The 19,906-nt window shown below is 39.0% G+C and overlaps 1 protein-coding gene across 7 annotated transcripts in view; it reads left to right on the top strand.

The window, feature by feature from the left end:
- PCLO (piccolo presynaptic cytomatrix protein) overlaps positions 1-19,906 on the top strand; it is a 490,197-nt gene that overhangs the window by 292,805 nt on the left and 177,486 nt on the right. For all 7 annotated transcript variants that reach the window (XM_077473379.1, XM_077473380.1, XM_077473384.1 and 4 more), the window contains exon 4: positions 6,887-7,465. In XM_077473379.1, coding sequence (XP_077329505.1) covers positions 6,887-7,465 — 579 coding nt within the window. The remainder of the gene's footprint in view (positions 1-6,886; positions 7,466-19,906) is intronic.

Consider the following 19,906-nt stretch of genomic DNA (forward strand, 5'->3'; position numbering starts at 1 on the left):
AATGATCATCATGATGTAAACACTGCTGTTCTTTTTTGCTGGGAAGCTTGAGATTGTTTTTGTTTTGTTTTTTTATCTCAGGCTTTCCAGCATAGAGTTGAGATCTGGGGATTTATTGACCCAGATCTCTCCGTAAACAGGACCTGTCATGCCCTTTCCTATTACAAGGGATGTTTATATTCCTTGTAATAGGAATAAAAGAAAGTGTAAAAAAAAAAAAAAACAATAAAAAAAACTGTAAAGCTCCCCCATCGTGCTCGCACACAGAAGTGAATGAATACGTAGGTTGGGTCTGCATATGTAAACGAAAATCACATATGTGAGGTATTGCCAAAACATTAGAGTGAGAGTAATAATTTTAGTGGAAGACTTCCTAAAATGGTGACCTGTAAAAGTTTTTAAAGCTTAGTCTATGGAGAATTTTTAGTACCAAAGTTTGGCGCCATTTCACAAGTGTGTGCAGTTTTAAAGTGTGCCATGTTAAGTATCTATTTACTCAGCGTAACATCATCTTTCACATTATACAAAGAATTGGGCTAACTTTAGCGTTTGCTGCACAAATATTGTGTGACATAAACATTTGCAATGACCGGCATTTTATTCCCTAGGGTCTCTGCAAAAAAAAAAAAAAATGTTTGGGGGCTCTTAGTAATTTTCTAGCAAAAAAACACAGATTTTTACATATACCTATGTACAAGAAATGTCAAAATTGGCATGGATGGCAAGTGGTTAAAATATCCTGCCAGGTTTAAAAATCATATGTAATATGCCATGAAGTGGGAGCCTTCCACAATACAATCGATCAAACCATAAATAAAATTGGATTTAGGCTCAACGCAATTCATCCACCATATTGCACGAACCCATATAAAGATTGTACCTAGTAATGAATACACGCAGCATCGCTGTGTGAAACGCATCTCACTGTCAAATGTTGTCATTAAAAACTCTTTTATTGTCCCCTCTTAAAATAATTCCATAAACAAAACAAACAACTTTCACCCATTATATCCCCACCAATATAATGTCACCCATGTTTGTATTCAGCTGTGTATATAGACTCAATAATTTGGAACAACCAGCTTGGTTCACAGTAGATTTCAGAGCTCCAGTGGACTGAAAAATTCACAAGAGAGTTAGTTCTGCAGTGGCTTTGTTAAGAATGCAATAATAGGTACAATGGAAAAAAACATCATGATGCTACCCTGTTTCCCCTAAAATAAGACCTTGTGTGATTGTCGGTGATAGCTGCAATAAAAGCCCTACCCCCCAAATAAGCCCTAGTTAAAGTCCTTGTAGGTCTTCTTATTTTTGAGGAAACAGAGTAGGGCTTATTTGGGTGGTAGGGCTTATATTGCAGCCAACACCGACAATCACGCTAGGTCTTATTTTAGGGGAAACAGGGTAGGTGTGGCTCATTAACAGATGATCCAGAGGAGGAGAATGAGCATAAGTCTATATAATTGCAATCCACAACAGAGTATAACAAAGATGCCCCACTCAGACTGAATGGCCGTACACACAGTGTTATTCAGGCCAGTATCCAGGATCAGGCACTATAGGTGTTAGCTCCTGTGCATGGAATATTAATCATGCAGAATGTGACAAACATGCAGATGAAGACTCTGGGGTTTTACAAAAGGCAAATCCACTTTGCACTGAGAGTGCACTTAGAAGTGCAGTCACTCTAAATCTAAGGCCGCGTACACACGCGGGGACTGTTCGCTCAACTTTGTCCGTCAAACAGTTTCAGCGGACAGTCCGCTCAAAATTAGCATGGACGGACTTGCCCACACAAGACGAACGAACAGTCCGCTGAAACCGTGCGCGATGACGTGAACGGCACGTACGACGGGACTAGAAAACGACGTCCTATACACTGCAATGCAAACTTCGGCGTGTAAATCCTTTCTGAGCATGCGCGGAACTTAGTTTGACGAACAAGCCTACACACGAGGGGACTGTTCGCTGAAACAAAGTTTCAGCGGACAGTTTTTCGGAATTTCCGAAAAACTTTGTTCAGCAGACTGTCCGCTGAAACTGTCCGCTGAAAGCCCACACACGAGCGGACTGTCCGCCGAAACACTGTTCAGCGGACAAAGTTGAGCGAACAGTCCCCGCGTGTGTACGCAGCCTAAGGGGTAGATCTGAAATGAGTGGAAGCTCTGCTGATTTTATCATCCAATCATGTCCAAGCTAAAATTATGTTTTTTATTTTCCTTGCATGTGACATACTTTGACAGAATGCAAACATCCAACTGTATAGGGTCTTCACATAAAGTCATCCACATTCTGAGCCATTAATGTAGTGCAAAAAACATACCAGTCCATATGGTAGGACACATGCAGCATCACCCTAAAACAGCCATGTTTAATTTAAAGGGTCACATGTAAAGTCCAGTTATACCTAACAGATCCATAGCTGGTGTCCAAACAAAGTGGGGTACATGATGGCCAAAGTTGTGTCTGACCCGTTTTGCAGGTTCTGACCAGCTGCATTAGAGACAAACAATTCTAATCATTATCATGTGCTTTTTAAAGGCTCAAAATAGCTGCAAAAAATGCTTGCGCACATGTATGTGTGATGACGTCATGACTCAAGTAACATGATGACATCATTACTGCCATTTCAGGGGAAGAAGATGTAAACAGCAGAAAGCAATGCTGACAGATGTAATTGTACAAAGTAAACACTAGATGTTCCCATATATAATATATCTGAAGAATACAAAGAGAATATATATGAAAAATATATGAAAAAAAAATTCACTTATGGAAAAAAAAAGAACACTTTCATGGGGAAAAAATAGCGAATAATAATTAAAAAATAAATAAAGCATATACAATTGCTACACAAGTCATATTGTAATTAAAAGTTAATAAATATTACCTTTATCCCATGAAATGTAATTTGTGCTTGTTTGATTGGCTTACTGATTTTCCCTGCAACAAAAAAATTATTTTTGGTAAGATACCCCCAAAGGAAAATCACATCTAAAGGGATGCAGACCCTGCCAGTTTTCTCATTAGGGCCCTGCAAGTGCAGTTTCTTATTGATGATCATTAAATCAGTCCCATTCCCATCTACTTTGCACTCAGGCACAGACAAACAAACAGCTAACAAAAGGTAGGAATCTGAAAGAAAGTTTGTTAAAATTCTTGCAATATACATGGATCACCCAGAATGCCTTTATCTCAACAAAAGTGCAGTTACTCCTTAAGTCTAAATTTCAGAGCAATACATGCTCAAACACCATGCAATGACACCATTCATGCCTACTTAGGTTAAAGTAACTACTTTTTTTAGGTAGAATCAAAGCTTCTTTGGCTTAGTATTAGTGTCTCCTACCCAGGATTCTATTTAGAAAGAAACGAACTATAAGGTAGAACTGTGGCTATGTTATGTCTAAACCATGTGGCTGTGTGACATTGGAGCACGGGCATGGCAGCCCATTTATTTGAATGGGTTGCTGTGATTGTGTTTTCTGCAGGGAAAATGTTCCTGCGTCATTCTTGAAAGGCAGCTGCATGGAAATTGCATGGTGCAAAAATTTCCGTATGTATGAAATCACACTTCGTTTTTCAGTGCATGGAGTTGCCATTATTAGTTAATGGCATCCCTGCACATTTTTTGTGCAGCACAGTGTTTTGTGTGCGGCTGCATGTGGGTGTGGGAATGTGTGTTCTTTACAGTCACTCCCACAGCCGCATATACAGTTATGTGAATGTAGCCTAAATGTACATATTCTTAATAAGCAGTAAATAGGCTATAAAACAAGTCCTCACTTATCTATGTAGCTACAATCACTGTGGAACAATTGTTCCTCACATTGTTCAGCTAAAAGTACCTTCCGATACATATTAACAGCTCTGTACACTCTTCTGCTTCCTTTTAAAGGTGACTTGGCTGCTTACCTCCCTTCTATTCTCTGAAGTAAAAACAAAAATTGTCATGTCACATGAATAATCTTGACACTGATGGTTTCTCTTCTGAACTTTGATGATGAATTGTTCCAAAGTGCCTGCAGCTCATGGGTCAGTGAGAGCTTTATTATAAAGCGTGTTTACAGTTTGTTAGGCATATTAAATAATTTAAAAAGAGGGGGGGAAAACACCGTGCTATATCAGAAAAAACAAGCGAAAAAACTGCTGCCGACACTTCAAACAAACAAAGTTGAACAATTTAAAACAATAAGTAGTGTAGCGCTTCTATTAAGTGGAAGTGTGATCCCATGGGAAAAAAACCCAGAATGGGATCACAAATAATCAACCTTATCAATAATCACATGAGAGAGTCAATAATCACATGAGGAAAGTCCATAGACAATCACAGATATTATTGGAATCCTCTATAGTGTGACAGGTGCACAAAGGATGTGATAAGAACTGCTTCAGAAGTCAGGTATAACCCGATATATCGGCTTGTCTGAAGATATCAAAGAAATGGGTAGAATACTCTTACCGAATATGATGGACTCACACAGTCTTATGACAGTTGAGTCAAAGTGCGCTTGGGGTCCGGACCTAGGACCAGAAGATAGGTTGGTGGTGATACGACCAGGTGTAGAGAAGACTCCAAATAGCTGTAGACCCCGGGGGCGTCTCCAAACGACTGTAGACCCTCGGGGGCGTCTCACAGGGGGTTCTCCGGAATGTTCGTCAGGTTATCCAATTCAGATGTAACTTAATTAGAGTTACAACTCCAAGCGAGGGGTGAGGGGTTTGTAGAAATTAAAACGAAAAAGAAAAAAGAAAGCTCCACATGGTGCGGGTCAAAAAATATTAACCATCAGGTTTATTAAAAGTCATATAATAAAAACAGGCATGCCCCTGTTGAAGACACTCTACGTCGAAACGCGTCGGGCTCGCTTTTGGCCCCCCACATTGCTTTTTTTTTGTTCATTTGTGATCACTAGTCATAATTTTTATTTTTAATATATGACTTTTAATAAACCTGATGGTTAATATTTTTTGACTCGCACCATGTGGAGCTTTCTTTTTTCTTTTTCGTCACTGCAGAACCTTCACTTTATTCTGCTGTAACCAATGAAAAGTCGACTTGGCCTTGTGTTTTGATCACTGTCATGTTGAAATGTCCAAGTATTTCACATGAACAGCTTCCTGGCTGATGAATGCAAATGCTCCTTCTTATTTTTTGATGACATACTGCATTCATCTTGCCAACAATTTTGACTAAATTTCCTGTGCCTTTGTAGCTCACACATCCCCAAAAAATCTGTGATCTACCTCCATGTTTCACAGTAGGAATGGTGTACCTTTCATCATAGGCCTTGTTGAAATCCTCTCCTCTCCAAATAAGGCATTTATGGTTGTGGCCAAAAAGCTCAATTTTGGTCTCATCACCTTGTGGCATTTGTGTAGTAATGGCTTTCTTCTGGCGACTCGATCATGCAGCCCATCTTTCTTCAAGTGCTTCCTTATTGTTCATGTTGAAACAGCCACGCCACATGTTTTTATAGAGTCCTGTGTTTCACCTGAAGTTATTAGCTGGTTTTTCTTTGCATCCTGAACAATTTTCCTGGTAGTTGTGGCTGAAATTTTAGTTTGTCCACCTGACCGTTTTCCACTTCTTGATTAGAGTTTGAACAGTGCTCATTGGCATTCTCAATTCCTTCAATATCTTTTTATATTCCTTTTCAATCAGGGGAGAATTAAAGCTCCTTCTACAAGCTTTAACCACGTCAGCCCTGGAAAAATGTACCCCCTTCCTGACCTAAACGCTTTTTGCGATTTGGCACTGCATTGATTTCCCTGACAATTGAGCGGTCATGCAACATTGCACCCAAACAAAATTGACGTCCTTTTTTTCCCACTAATAGAGCTTTTTTTTGGTGGTATTTTATTGTCTCTGCAGTTTTTATTTTTTTATATAAACAAAAAAAGAGTGACAATTTTGAAAAAAACACAATATTTTTTACTTTTTGCTATATATTAAATATCCCCATTTAAAAAAAAAATGTTTTCTCAGTTTAGGCGGATATGTACTCTTCTACATATTTTTGGTAAAAAAAATCACAATAAGCTTATATTGACTGATTTGCGCAAAAGTTATAACATCTACAAAATAAGGGATAGATTTATAGCATTTTTATTATTATTTTTTTATTAGTAATGGCAGCGATCTGCAATTTTTATTGTGACTGCGACAGTATGGCAGACACATCGGCCAATTTTGACACATTTTTGGGACCATTGGCATTAATACAGCGATCAATGCTATAAAAATGCATTGATTACTGTAAAAATGTCACTGGCAGTGAAAAGGTTAATACTGGGGTGCAATCTAGGGGTTAACTGTGTTCCCTGGGAGGTGATTCTAACTGAAGGGGGAAGGGACTGACTAGAAGAAGTGATGGATCGTGGTTCCTAGCTAATAGGAACAAAAGATCTGTTGCTCCTGTCAGAACAGGGAAGTGTGTGTTTACACACACTCGTCCCTGTTCTGTGTCTCCTGCTCACGATTGCTCGTGACCGGCGGTCATCGCGACCATCAGCCATGAGCATTGGCACCCCCGCTGTGCACCTGCTATCCCAACCCCATGAGCCGACATATAGCTACGATGGCTCATGCAGGGGAGCCAGCCTGCCGCAGTATAACTGCGGCTGCTGGTCGAGAAGCGGTTAACTAGACACTGATGGAAGTTACAAGACTTGTATACTGCTGATGAGAAAAGGTATTTAACAGTCTATATTTACTAAAATATTTGCACTTCCATGTTCTGTGTACAGGGGGAGACCAGATATAGAGAATGATATAGAGAAAACAAAAAATAATTATTTTTTCTCGAGTAAAATTCTGTCTTAGAATATGCCAGTAGAACCATTATAAATATATATATTTATATCTGATGTTCTTGCCTTGCAGGCTGCAGAATGGCTGTGCTTAAACTGTCAGACACAAAGAGCACTCTCAGGACAACTTGGGGACATGGGCAAAGTGCCTCCTCTTTTAGGACTGTCTCCAAAGTCTTCACCAAAGCATTCTGTTTCTCCCGAACAAGCACAGAAACCTCCACCACCAAATCTGAAAACACAAGATAAAGCAACTGATCAAGTCATAAAAAAAGAAATTCCAAAAATTTCAGATGAAAAAGTCACTAAAGGACAAATGGACAAAGCTGGTGAGGTAGAAAATAAAGATATGAAGACTACAGTTAGCCCACCTGTATTAAGCAAAGAAACAGAAGTTCCAGTGGCTTCTAAAGCTGTGGAGGTGCTATCCCTTAAAGACAGTAAAAAAGATTCTCCCCAAGACATTCCAGTGCCAAAAGAGCCAATAGAAAAGCATTTGCATCATAGAGATACAATCATCCAAAAGAAGGATTTGATGATTGACCTTTCAACAACAACTTTGACAAAAATCGAGGATGGAGTAGCATCAGATCAGAAAGCAACACTTGAAGCAACCAAGCTCACAGAACAGGATACAAGAAAAGAAAAGACTGTAAGTAATAATTAATCTAAACTAATATTCTGGAAGAATAATGTGAACCAATAATATGCTATACCCATCTGACTTTACATTTGAAAGGTACTAGCACTACACTGTGGATTATTATCTTTAAATTCTTTAATATGTATCTCTTCTATTGCTGGAAAAGAAAAGACAGTGGCCTAGGGATAGGGTCTGCATAAATCACAGAGGAGACAATATAAGACTACTCCAGGACCTACAGTCTAACACACGATTTTGTCCCAAGCTACAGACTAAGTAGATCTGCTTAGAAATATTTATAAACATCTTAACTTTTGTTTCTACTTCTACTAGTACCAGCAATTTTGCCTATGAACGTAGAAATCATATTGTTATTCCTGTTTTATTTTAAAGAGGAAGTAAACCCTGATGAGTTTACTTCCTCTTTCATTCCCTGCAAAGGTAAAGCATAATGGACTACTATGCATCACTTACCTGACACAGGAGCCAGCGATGTCACCGCTGTCCCCTGTAGTCCGGCGCATCCATCTTCTCGGTGGGTCTCGCTGCTCCGCCGCTGTCATTCGGCGAAGCAGCGATGACGTCACTCCCGCGCATGCGCACGTTGACGGGTGCCACGCTCAGTGCGCATGCGCCGTAGACAGCGGTGCCTGTCTTTCGGCAAATATCTCCTAAACCGTGTAGGTTTAGGAGATATTTCTTGGACCTACAGGTAAGCCTTAATCTAGGCTTACCTGTAGGTCAAAGTGTGTTGTAAAGGTTTACAACCACTTTAAAGGATTTTAGCATAGTCATGATTTATCCAGTGCGTTATAGGTAAATTCATTAACATACAAGGGAAAGGTATATGATAAAAGATCAGCAAAATGTTTATTCTATGTCCAGGCCTAATTTGCCACACATGCAGATCAGTCCAGTATAAATCCCCAATTTTGAACAACTATGGCCTGTCACCCTGCATGCTATGTGTTGATCTGGCAGACTGATAAAGGGAGATGGAGTACAAAGAGAGCTGAACATTCTTTGCAAATCTTAGTGATTGTAAACAATCACCTTGTAAAATAACCCATTCCCTATAAAATAGAAATGAAAGGCAAAACATGTGTGTATAGATATAAAAAAGCATTATAAATATCCTTTTTCTCTTTTTTATAAGTGATCACATTCCCCCTGTTCTCAGCTGCATAAGAGCTAGACTAGGGTGGTCAGTTTTTAATAGGAAAGCAGAGGAACTGGCAGCAACACAAGGGATATCACACAAAAGAAGCAATACAAAGAGAATAGGATACTTTTTCAAACAAGTACATAGTACAGCAGGCACATATCAGGAATAGGAAATATTGGATTTACATATTCTTGAAGCTGAACTCCAGGAGAATAAAAGCCCTGCCTTGCAGTGGTTTCTGTCTAGAGATTGGTAAGAACACTTTTATTTACCTAATCCACAACTCTGAAAAGAGTGCTCCCCTACGCTTTGGCAGTGGACTGTCCCTCAGCATCCTCACTTCAACTGCAGGTCTGTGGTCTCTGTATCTGTTATGATGACATCAGAGTACCTTAGACCACCAGAGCACAGGGAAGAAGTGGCTGCAGGGAACGGTATGTCAGTACCAGGGGACCTGTAGGAGCAGAGGATCAGCTTAAATAAAACTGCTGACCCCGGTCTCCTAGACATAAACGAGCAGTTAAAGTATACTGTATCTGTGGTCAAAATGTATTTGTCATTTATTGATTTCCACATTGTATTGAAAATATTCCTAGCCTACCCCTATTAATCTCAATGATCTTGAAGTTTCTAAACTTGTTTTGTAAAGATCCCCACACACATACTTCCTTGCATTCTGTGACACACATTCACTATACCCTGTGAGTAGGCACTTCCTTGTAACACATTTCACAGAGCCTGCCTTCTAAACTACAAAGGTGATGAGAGGAGTCGTTTCAGGAGGTGGAGTAAGTACAGGAATCACTGCTTCCAGGCAGCAATGAACCAAGGGATATGTAGTCCTTAGAAATTGTAAGTAAACAGAAGTAGAGAAGCTGCAAAGCATGCAGGGAATTCAGGAAGTTGTGGAAAAAGATGCCCAGCAGACAGAATGCACTCATAACAGGAGAAGAGATTTTTCAAGTAAATTTATATTGGATTGTCAAAAAAATATTGTTTGCATTTCTATTACAATGCTGATGTTATAAAATGAAAGGCTACGCTGTGGCTTTAGATCCCAGACCCACTGCAAGGAAAGTTTATATATGCTGTATACCCAACCCTTATTCATGAAAGTGATTTAACATAATCACCTTTTATTAGGCAATAGGCATTGTGTTCTAAAGTTAACCTTCTAATTAATATCAAATCTTAGAAATAGTTACATCTCTTCATACCTCTTCATAATTCAGTCAATCCTTCCATAAGGCAAGTTGATCATTTTGACTTAAGCAGTGCACTAGGAATGTCACGAGAAGTATTCTATTGCCCTTCATCTTGCTTCTAGTGCTATGTAGTGCAAAATCAGGGTGTAGAATTTGGATAGAAGACAATCCGCAACACCATACATGCTCTTAAATAAGTCTAAATTGAATGTATTTCCATAAAATATGTACAGCAGAAGTTAATGTTTTTTAACCATAATGGCGTTGTTCACAAGGGTGTAGAATTTGCATTACTGTGCTGTTTCTCCACTGTGTACTGAGGAAGTACAGCCACAATGTGGAGGTTTAGGGTTGAATACTAGGAATGGTACTTGTGCAGTTTAAATGAAATCTGTGCCCACATCATGCACACTAGATAATTTACATATTGTAAGCAAACGGTAAGAACACTTTAAGTTTTTATTTGGTATTGCATTTATAAGCATTCAGAAGAAATTAATTTTCAATTTCACAATGCAGTTTTCAGTGGATATCCTCTAATGTAAACACACAGAAGGAGTTTCTAAGCTTTTAGAAACAGACTGAATCCAAACTTCAGAGACTTTTCTGTGAACTCTGAGGATTTTGAGAATGAAATATGTTGTTAAAAGCAGCCAGAAAAGCAGAGAAGGTTCTGCTTGTTAAGAATCTTTAATAGTTTAATGTCCATAATCTGGGCATATGTGTGCTATAAGTGCTTCCTAGGTGGCAGCAAAATAGGTCCTGAGCCTATTCTGCCATAGATAAAAATATATATAAAAGGATTTATCAATTCTTTCACACATTCTAAGCAGGAACAGTGAAAGAGTGTTTAACTGATTTACTCAGCTGCTGCTCCAAAGTAGCACTGCCATAGAATGAAACCTGACCCTGACAACATTTTTAATCACGCATATGTTTCAAGTGAAAAGCTTTCTTATCTTCAGTGATAAATCTGTCCCAGGCCTGTGTAAATCAGATGCAGTTGGCCGCCCAGCATTACATGTGCACAGGCCACAAATATGCTGTAAACCTGTTGCCAAGAATTTTCTAATCAATAGGCAGCCTGATTTGCATCTAGTAATGTCACTAATTTGGTTGATAACCCCCCCCCCCATCCCACAGAGTATGTATAAAATATAGTTTTAATATTTCTAGAGTAGCAAAGGAAGTTACTATCAAGTTGTTTTACTCACATTATGTTCACCTAAGCCTTATTTAACACAGTTTTGGAGTTCATTCCATATTTTTTATTTTTTTTGTTCAATTCAATTAGCGTTACTAATTTGTTTTACAGGGATTGACAGTTAGTACATCCTCATTGTTAAATACCTAATAACTTCAGTGGTTTTCCCCATATGTTTCTAACCTACTGCGTAATAAAAATCACTCCTTTATCTCTTCCTTTCCTTTTCCTTTCCTTAGAAATAGGAGAAATGTAGGGCACAAAATCAGCATTTACTGTAAGAACAAATTGACTTGAGTTTTACTCTTTAACAGAAATTAACACACATTGTGACCTTTGTGTGTTGCCCTTAAAATGAATACATTGATCTCTAGGTCCATGCAGCATATGTTTTTTACACATTGTTAATTGGTTAAAAACATATAATCCAAATATGTTGCTGATAACCCATTTGGTTGGAGGGATATCAATGTTGGATCCTGAGCCATGCTAATACTAGTTGATATACACCTTATCAGGGGCATTAAAGCTTTCCAAAACAGCAGCTTTGTGCTGAAACAGATCCAAGTTTTTTGTTTTTTTCTTTACATTTAAGACCCCTTTCACACCACACCGCCCATTGCGTCAGCGGTAAAACGCTGCTATTATTAGCGGTGTTTTACCGCTGGATTTGCGGCGCATTTTGGCCGCCAGCGGGGCGCTTTTACCCCCGCTAGCGGCCACGATAGCGGCGTTTTGCCGGCGGTGATACAGCGCTGCCCCATTGATTTCAATGGGGAGCAGCGGTGAAGGAGCGGTAAACACACCGCTCCTTCACCGCTCCAAAGAAGCTGCTGGCAGGACCGCTGTAGTGTGAAAGCCCTAGGGGCTTTCACACTACACATAATGGTGCAGCTTCTTTAGGGCGGATTGCAGGTGCTATTTCTAACGCTAAAGCGAATGCAAAACGCTCTGGTGTGAAAGGGGTGTAAAAGTAAAAAAAAACACATAATTATTACAAAACTATAACAGAGTGTGTTATATAAGAGAATAAAAATAATCCAAACAGGTCTTGCAACTATTCTGTTCTGTCCCATGCCAGGTGTCAATCCTGTGTCAAATGTTCAAGTTCAACATTTGATGAGCAAAGTTCCATATAGCTTCCTATTCCAGAATGATGGAATCTTAAAGCGGTAGTAAACCCGCACATTTATTTTATTTTTTTAAACCTGCAAAGCAAAAGGCATAATGAGCTAGTATGCACCGCATACTAGCTCATTATGAAATACTTACCTTAGAACGAGGCCCCGACATCTGGCCCGATCCACGCCGAGGGAGCTGACATGCTCCCTCGGCATTTCTTCTGGGTATCGCGGCTCCGGCGCTGTGAGTGGCCGGAGCCGCAATATCGTCACTCCCGCGCATGCGCGCGGGAGATTTCATTCCGGCCGCCGGCCACTGCCGGATTTTCAGGCCGAGAATCCCATTGTGTGCATGCGCCGCTGCAGTCAGCGGCGCATCCCGAGATATTTTTTTTACCTACAGGTAAGCCTTATTATAGGCTTTCCTGTAGGTAAAAGTTAAAAATGTGGGTATACAACCACTTTAATTAATAGTAGCAACTAGACTATAGTGTTCTAGTACATTACAATGGCCCAGGTTTCACATTTTCATCTAGCATTTAAAACTGCATTGTTTAAAGGAAATTGGAAGATGTGGATCCAGTGGTCTAGGTTATTCTATGAATAGCATCAAAATTTGGTTATTTTGGAACTGAAACCCTCTTAAAGCATCCACCTGGGCATAAATTCTGATGTATGAAAAAGGACCCACATGCATGTGCTTTTCTAGCCATGTGGATACCAGTCTGCATGAATGAGTATAAGGGTCTCTGGTATTATTTGTATGACCCGTCTTATAAATATTTCTGTTTTAAGTGTATTAGGAAAATTCTGAAAATAAGAAAAGAAAAAAATGCAACTGTATTGGCAGCTGAAAACAGATGAAGCAATTATTTTGCCACAAATTGGCAGCATTATCAGTCTTTTGATCTAATTACCACTTATGCCATCTGAAATTTGAGGCTTAATTAAAGTGGTTGTATACTCTTTTTTTTAACTTTTACCTACATGAAAGCCTATAATAAGGCTTACCTGTAGGTAAAAAAAATATCTCCTAAAACTTTACGGTTTAGGAGATATTCCCCTCGGTATGCGCCGCTGACTGCAGCGGCGCATGCGCACGAGGGGATTCTCGGCCTGAAAATCCGGAAGTGTCCGGCCGGCCGGAATGAAATCTCCCGCGCGCATGCGCGGGAGTGACGATATCGCGGCTCCGGCCACTCACAGCGCCGGAGCCGCGATACCCGGAAGAAACGCAGAGGGAGCATGTCAGCTCCCTCGGCGTGGATCGTGCCAGATATCGGGGCCTCGTTCTAAGGTAAGTATTTCATAATGAGCTAGTATGCGGTGCATACTAGCTCATTATGCCTTTTGCTTTGCAGGTGTTAAAAAAAAGAAAAAAAAATAGCGGGTTTACTACCGCTTTAACAAAGGATGTAAAAATCCAAGGTGCCTTTTTACATCTTAATCCCCAAGACAGATGAGTTACCAGAGATAGAGGGGTTAGTTTACTAAATAAATAGAAGGGATTCACTTTGCAAAGCAAACATGCATTTCTCCTTTAGTAAATGAACCCCAGTGTGTAGAATTTTCTGTTTTTCTTTGACTGTTCAAGAAAAAACATTGTCACTAAAAGGGCAGAGTAATGTTACTATTTAACTCTTCTTTACCTTTTCATAATGTTAATGAGTCACACCTTAAATAATAGAGCATTTATGTTTTGATCAAGGTCTTACCTCTGCAGTTATAATAAAAGCCACTTAATGTTGGGAAGTAGGGACCCAACTATATGTTTTCAGTGTTTTGAATACGACCAGGTGTTCGACTTCTTAAGTTTAAAATATTATGTAAGATGAAACTATATAAATGGTGGCCTTAAAAAGTACGTATTATGATATAACTTTACCGATATCATTATTGGCTTAAAATGTCATAGTAGTTGCATTCCTGTCTGTACATCATGCACAGTTTTATATTCACAGTATCTTTTGTGACATTTATGAAACCAAAACCCTCATTTCATATAAATGCGTGTTTTAAAGCATATGGTGGTTTACATACAAATGTATTTGTTGTCATAAGTCTTTCAATGTTCTCCTTTAACATGTTCCTGTTGTCTATGCATCTGTTGTGAACAACGTATACATTTTATTACAGTAAATTTATATAAATGCTAGAACATTTTATATTTTTTCTTTGTTATATATTTAGAAGAATGTAAAATGTTAATGGGTCTGATAGACAAGAATCTCAGTAAACAGTTAATGCCCATGCATTTTTGTAACAGGCTGTATGTATGAAACTGACAAATCACCGACTCATTATTCCAACATTTATTAAGTCTGGTTTACGGACTGGAGGCAGCATCTATTTCTGTGCCCCACCTACTCCCCTGCTTTGCTTTTGATCTGCAACAATTTTATGTCATGTACATATGATCTGTAAAAACACATTAATAAGATACTACACCTTCTTTCTTTTAGGCTAGGTTCACACTTAGACTTGATTTAAGTGTTTTTGGAGCATTTTTTTTGTATATTTTAGTATGCACATTTCAGGTGTTTTCAGACGTACATGTTTTTGTTGTGGCCAAGAGAAAGCTATTTACTAGCAGAAGAAAAACATGTGTTACATGTATTTTCAGGCATCTTTCAGGCAATCCCATTGAAGACTATCGCAACCACAAGTGTGACTCTGCCCCAAGAAAGCTCATGTACTATTTTGAGCTTTCAGCAACAGACTTCACAACCCTCAGGTGTAAATGGGCACCAGTGAATACAATTGGAATCTTGATATTGATCACTGAAGAGCTTCAGGAAATGAATAAAAATTTGATGTAAACAAAGAGAGCATTAAACTTTCGGCTAGCGGAGCATTTTTTTATGCAAATAAAAAAGAGAGCAATAAACGTTGGGCTAGTGGTTCATTTTTATTTTATGCTATACCCATCTTTAAGCTTCTATATTTTTCGATTATAGCTAATAGCCATAATAGCACATAATAAGCAAATGATAACTATAGCATTGTTGGAGCCAGAAGATAGTGCTAACTGAAAACGATTATAAAAAAAATGCAAAAATAACATTGACAATGCTTAGTATGAAACATCTTACTAACCAGTGTACAATAAAACAGTATTTTCCATGGTGAAACATATAACATGCTCTTCTGCTAAGCAAATATAAAATGTCTTAGTAAAAAATAATATTGTCCTTTACCATCAATCTCCTGTGGCAGGTTGGCACATTGCCGCGAGCCGTCATAGCTATACGTCGGCTCCTTTAAGCGGGATAGCCGGCACTGCGGGGGGGCTGATGCTCGTGACTGGCAATCGCAATGGCCGCTGGTCCACGAGTGATCGCGGGCACGAGAGGCAGAACAGGCACGTGTGTGTGTAGGCTCACAAATCCCTGTTCTGTTCTGAGAGGAGATGCAGATCATGAGTTCCTAATAGCTAGGGACCACGATCTGTCATCTCCTATAGTCAGTCCCCTCCCCCTACAGTTAGAGCTCACAGTCAGGGAACACAGTTAACCCCTTAATCGCCCCCTAGTGTTAACCCCTTCCCTTTCAGTGACATTTATACAGTAATCAGCACATTTTTTATAGCACTGATCACTGTATAATTGTCAATTGTCCCAAAAGTGTCCTATGTGTCCGCCATAATGTTGCAATCAAGATACAAATTGCAGATCGCTGCCATTACTAGTTAAAAAAATAAAATAAAAATGCCATAAATCTATACCCTATTTGGTAGACGCTATAACATTTGCGCAAACGAATCAATATACGCTTATTGCTATTTTTATTACCAAAAATATGTAGAAGAATACATATTGGCCTAAACGGAAAAAAAAATGCTTTTTTTTAAATTGGGGATATTTATTACAACAAACATGACAAAATATTGTGCTTTTTTCAAAATTGTCACCCTTTTTTGTTTATAGCGCAAAAAATAAAAACCACAGAGATGATCAAATACCACCAAAAGAAAGCTCTATTTGTGGGGAAAAAAGACATCAATTTTGTTTGGGTACAGCATTGCACAACAGCGCAATTGTCAGTTAAAGTGACGCAATGCCAAATCGCAAAAAAAAAGCTCTAGTCATTGAGCAGCCAAAGCTTCCGGGGCGGAAGTGGTTAAACATAACTGTGCAGACCAATTTAACCACTTTTTAACTTAAGAAGATTCACTCCCTTTCATGACCAGGCATATTTTTGCGATACGGCACTGCGCTACTTTAACTGACAATAAAAGCTATGTCCTTTTTTCCCCTCAAATAGAGCTTTCTTTTGATGGTTTTTGATCATCTCTATGTTTTTTATTTTTTGTGCTATAAACAAAAAAAGGCAGACAATTTAAAAAATATATATATTTTAAAATTTCTGCTCTATCTTCATCAATCTATGCCAATATGTATTCTGCTACATATTTTTGGTAAAAAAATTCCAGTAAGCGTATATTGATTGATTTGTGCAAAAGCTTCTACAAACTATGGGATACAAGTGAGGGAAAAAAGTATTTGATCTCCTGCTGACTTTGTACATTTGCCACTAGTACTGACAAAGAAATGATCAGTCTATAATTTTAATGATATTTTTTTTTTTTCGTTTTTATTCCCATTAATTTTTATTGAGAAGTTTTCCAAGGTATAAAAAAAGTATACAACTATATAAACGGTACAGAAAGGAAGAAAATGTCACAGCAATTGCATGGTAGATCTGTTTCAAATAATAGAATGTTAATCAGAAAACAAGTATGATTAAGTTCAGCATATGAGGGTATAGAAAATCAATTAAAAGAAAACATTTTTAACGCATGTTACTGCGATTGACTTAAAGATAGATTTAAAGTAAAATAATATAAAATAAAGTATAGTAACTGGATAAACTAAAGTACAGTTACAGAAATTTCAATGAAATAAAGCTTGAGATGGACAATTACAAGTTTTCACGTGGATAACAAGTCATAATTAATGATAGAGCAGTTACCAATAAAGGAAATCAGGCCAGATCAGTGGAACCTCTCTCTCCAAATCCTCCACACCCAATCACACTTCCTCTTAGAGCCATGTTTGCTAGCTAGTAAGGACTCATATATGTAGTGGGTTTGTATAATTCCTAGGGTTTCAGAAACATTTGGCACCACATCGGACTTCCAGTTTTTAGTTATAAGTGATCTAGCTGCCAGGAATATGTGTGTAAAGATAAGAGAGAGAGGCGCCTCTGAGTGTAGACTGTAAAATTCTTATTTAATGCACAGGTGGTTAAAAACACTCACATTAAGTGGTACATTAACAGGCAATGTAAAGATTCCAAACCGGAGGGAGACCCTTCGATGTGTCATCTGTATCCCTTGCGCTGGGGGAGTCCTGTCAGTGTGTGTCCGCTCCTGGGGGCTGTATTAGATGTGCAGAGCCGGCTGATGTAGAGCAGTGAGCGTTAGTCCGTGGCGTGGAACGCACGAGGAACTCCAGGCGACGGGAGATGACGTCACAGGGAAGCATGGAGAGAAGGACTCAATACCCAGGTTCAGGAGAGCCATTCCAGGACTTGGGGGCTAAGGATACCAGTGGTGGATGTGATTAGGTGGAAAATACTATGCCAGAAACTTGTCAGATGCTTACAGGACCAAAAGATATGCATAATGTTACCTACTTCCCCACAACCCCACCAGCATAGTTGGGAATTAGTCTGGGAGAACTTTGACATCCGATATGGTGTGAGGTACCATCTTAGGGTTATTCTTTGAGAAAGTTCCCAATGATTCACACATTTGGATGCTTTGTAAATGGTATTGAGGGCCATCTGCCATTGTTGTTGTGTAAAAGTTTTCCCTAAATCATTCTCCCACTTTTGATAGGGAGTGGTTTTGATAAAGGTGAGTTTGTGCTGGAAGAGTTGTGCAGAAGAGGGAGATGCCCTTAGTGGATGTAGATGGTGTTGTAAGGAACTTCCAAACTGTGTCCTGTAAGTATAAGCTATGAGATTTAACGGATCCTAAGAAGTGGGAAATTTGGCAATATTTGTAGTCATCTCTGGGTAAGGTTGTATTCTGCTTTAAGGGTATTGAAGGTCCTAAGATGATTATCGTGAAATAGGTCAGCAACATGTGTAATGCCTTTGAGTTGCCAATCCTTGAGTGTGATATCGGGAATGGCCTTAGATAGTGTATCGATGGGGATAGGAACTTCAATTAGTTTAGAGGATGGATACCTAGATCTGCAGAGGTCTCTCCAAGCCCCAAGAGAGGCTTGTATGGTTAGTGGGAGATGTCCCAGTGGGAATGGTTTCCATATATCAAGTAGTGGTAAGGAGGTTAAGTCCTTAGTAGGGCTTAAAGTTTGTTCGATGTTGCACCAAGGGACATTTGATGTATTTGCAAACCAAGTTTTGAGTTAAGTAGGGTAAGTAGGGATGCTCGGAAGTAGTCTTGCAAATCAGTAACACCCATACCTCCTGCAGATCTATGTTTGACTAAGAGGGCTTTAGAATGTCTGGGCCTTTTAGAGTTCCAGGCATATTGTCTGAGGAGACAATTAAGTGATTTAAGGTGTACAGGTTTAAGGGGGGTGGGAAGTGTATGGTATATGTACAAAATTTGTGAGAGTAGGAGCATTTTGAATGAGGCCAAATGACCTGACCAAGTTAATTAAATTTTAGCTAGTCGTTTAGTTTCTATAGTTAGTTTATCTATCAGTGGTAGATAGTTTGCGTCAGCTAGTTTGGATGGACTGGCTGTTAATTGGAGGCTGAGGTAAGTTATGCTGTCACTGCTCCATGAGTAAGGAAAAGATGCTTTTAATCTAGAATGGAGTTCAGGGGATAGGCCTATGGGTAGTATAAGTGATTTAGTATAATTTACTTTATAATACAAGATACGGCTGAAACTATCCAAGATACTATAGGCATAGGGTAAATATTGGGATGGTGAATTGATAAATAAGATGATATCATCTGCAAAAAGATTAATATTGTGGGATTTGTCCCAGAGAGAGAGAAGCCAATGATGTTTGTGTGTGATCTGATTTTTTTCCGCTAAGGGTTCTATAAACAGATTGAAAATCGAGGGGGACAGGGGGCACCGTTGGAAATGAGGAAGGGTCTAGACAGAGTATTAGATGTGTACACTTGTGCAGAGGCGATGAATAAAGGGCTAAAGTAGCAGATAGGATGGGTCCCTCAAAGCCAAACTTCCTAAGATTGTGTGTCATGTATCCCAGTGTATCCTGTTGAATGCCTTCTCTGCATCCAAAGAGAGGAGCAAAGAAGGCACCTGACAGGACCTTGCATATTGAATAATGTTTATAACTCTGCGTGTTGCGTCTGATGCTTGTCTACCTGAGGTAAAGCCTGATTTATCTGGGTTGATTAATGTAGGTAGGATATGAAGAAGTCTATGTGCCAGGATTTTAGCATAGAGTTTGAAATCTGCATTTAGAAGTGATATGGGACGGAAATTAGAGCGGGTGTCTTGGCTCTTACCTGGTTTCAGGATAGTGACCACATATGCTTTGAGAATCTCAGAGGGTAATGAAGTGGATGATATAGCTTGGGAAAAGACCTCTTGTAGTGTGGGGGATAAAATAGAATTACATGTTTTGTAATAGTCATTTGGAAGACCTGGAGATTTGCCAGATGGGAGTGTTTTGATTATTTTTTGTATTTCCACTTTTGTGATGGGTGCATTTAGGGTCAGTAATTGCGTTTGTTTCAATGAAAGGAGATTAATATCTGCTAGGAAGGATTGAATAGTTTCATCTTTGGGTTGAGGAG

The sequence above is a fragment of the Lithobates pipiens genome, unplaced genomic scaffold (assembly GCF_037356315.1).
Source record: "Lithobates pipiens isolate NorthernLeopardFrog02 unplaced genomic scaffold, aLitPip1_a1.2 Scaffold_8, whole genome shotgun sequence".
Classification (NCBI taxonomy): Eukaryota; Metazoa; Chordata; class Amphibia; order Anura; family Ranidae; genus Lithobates; species Lithobates pipiens.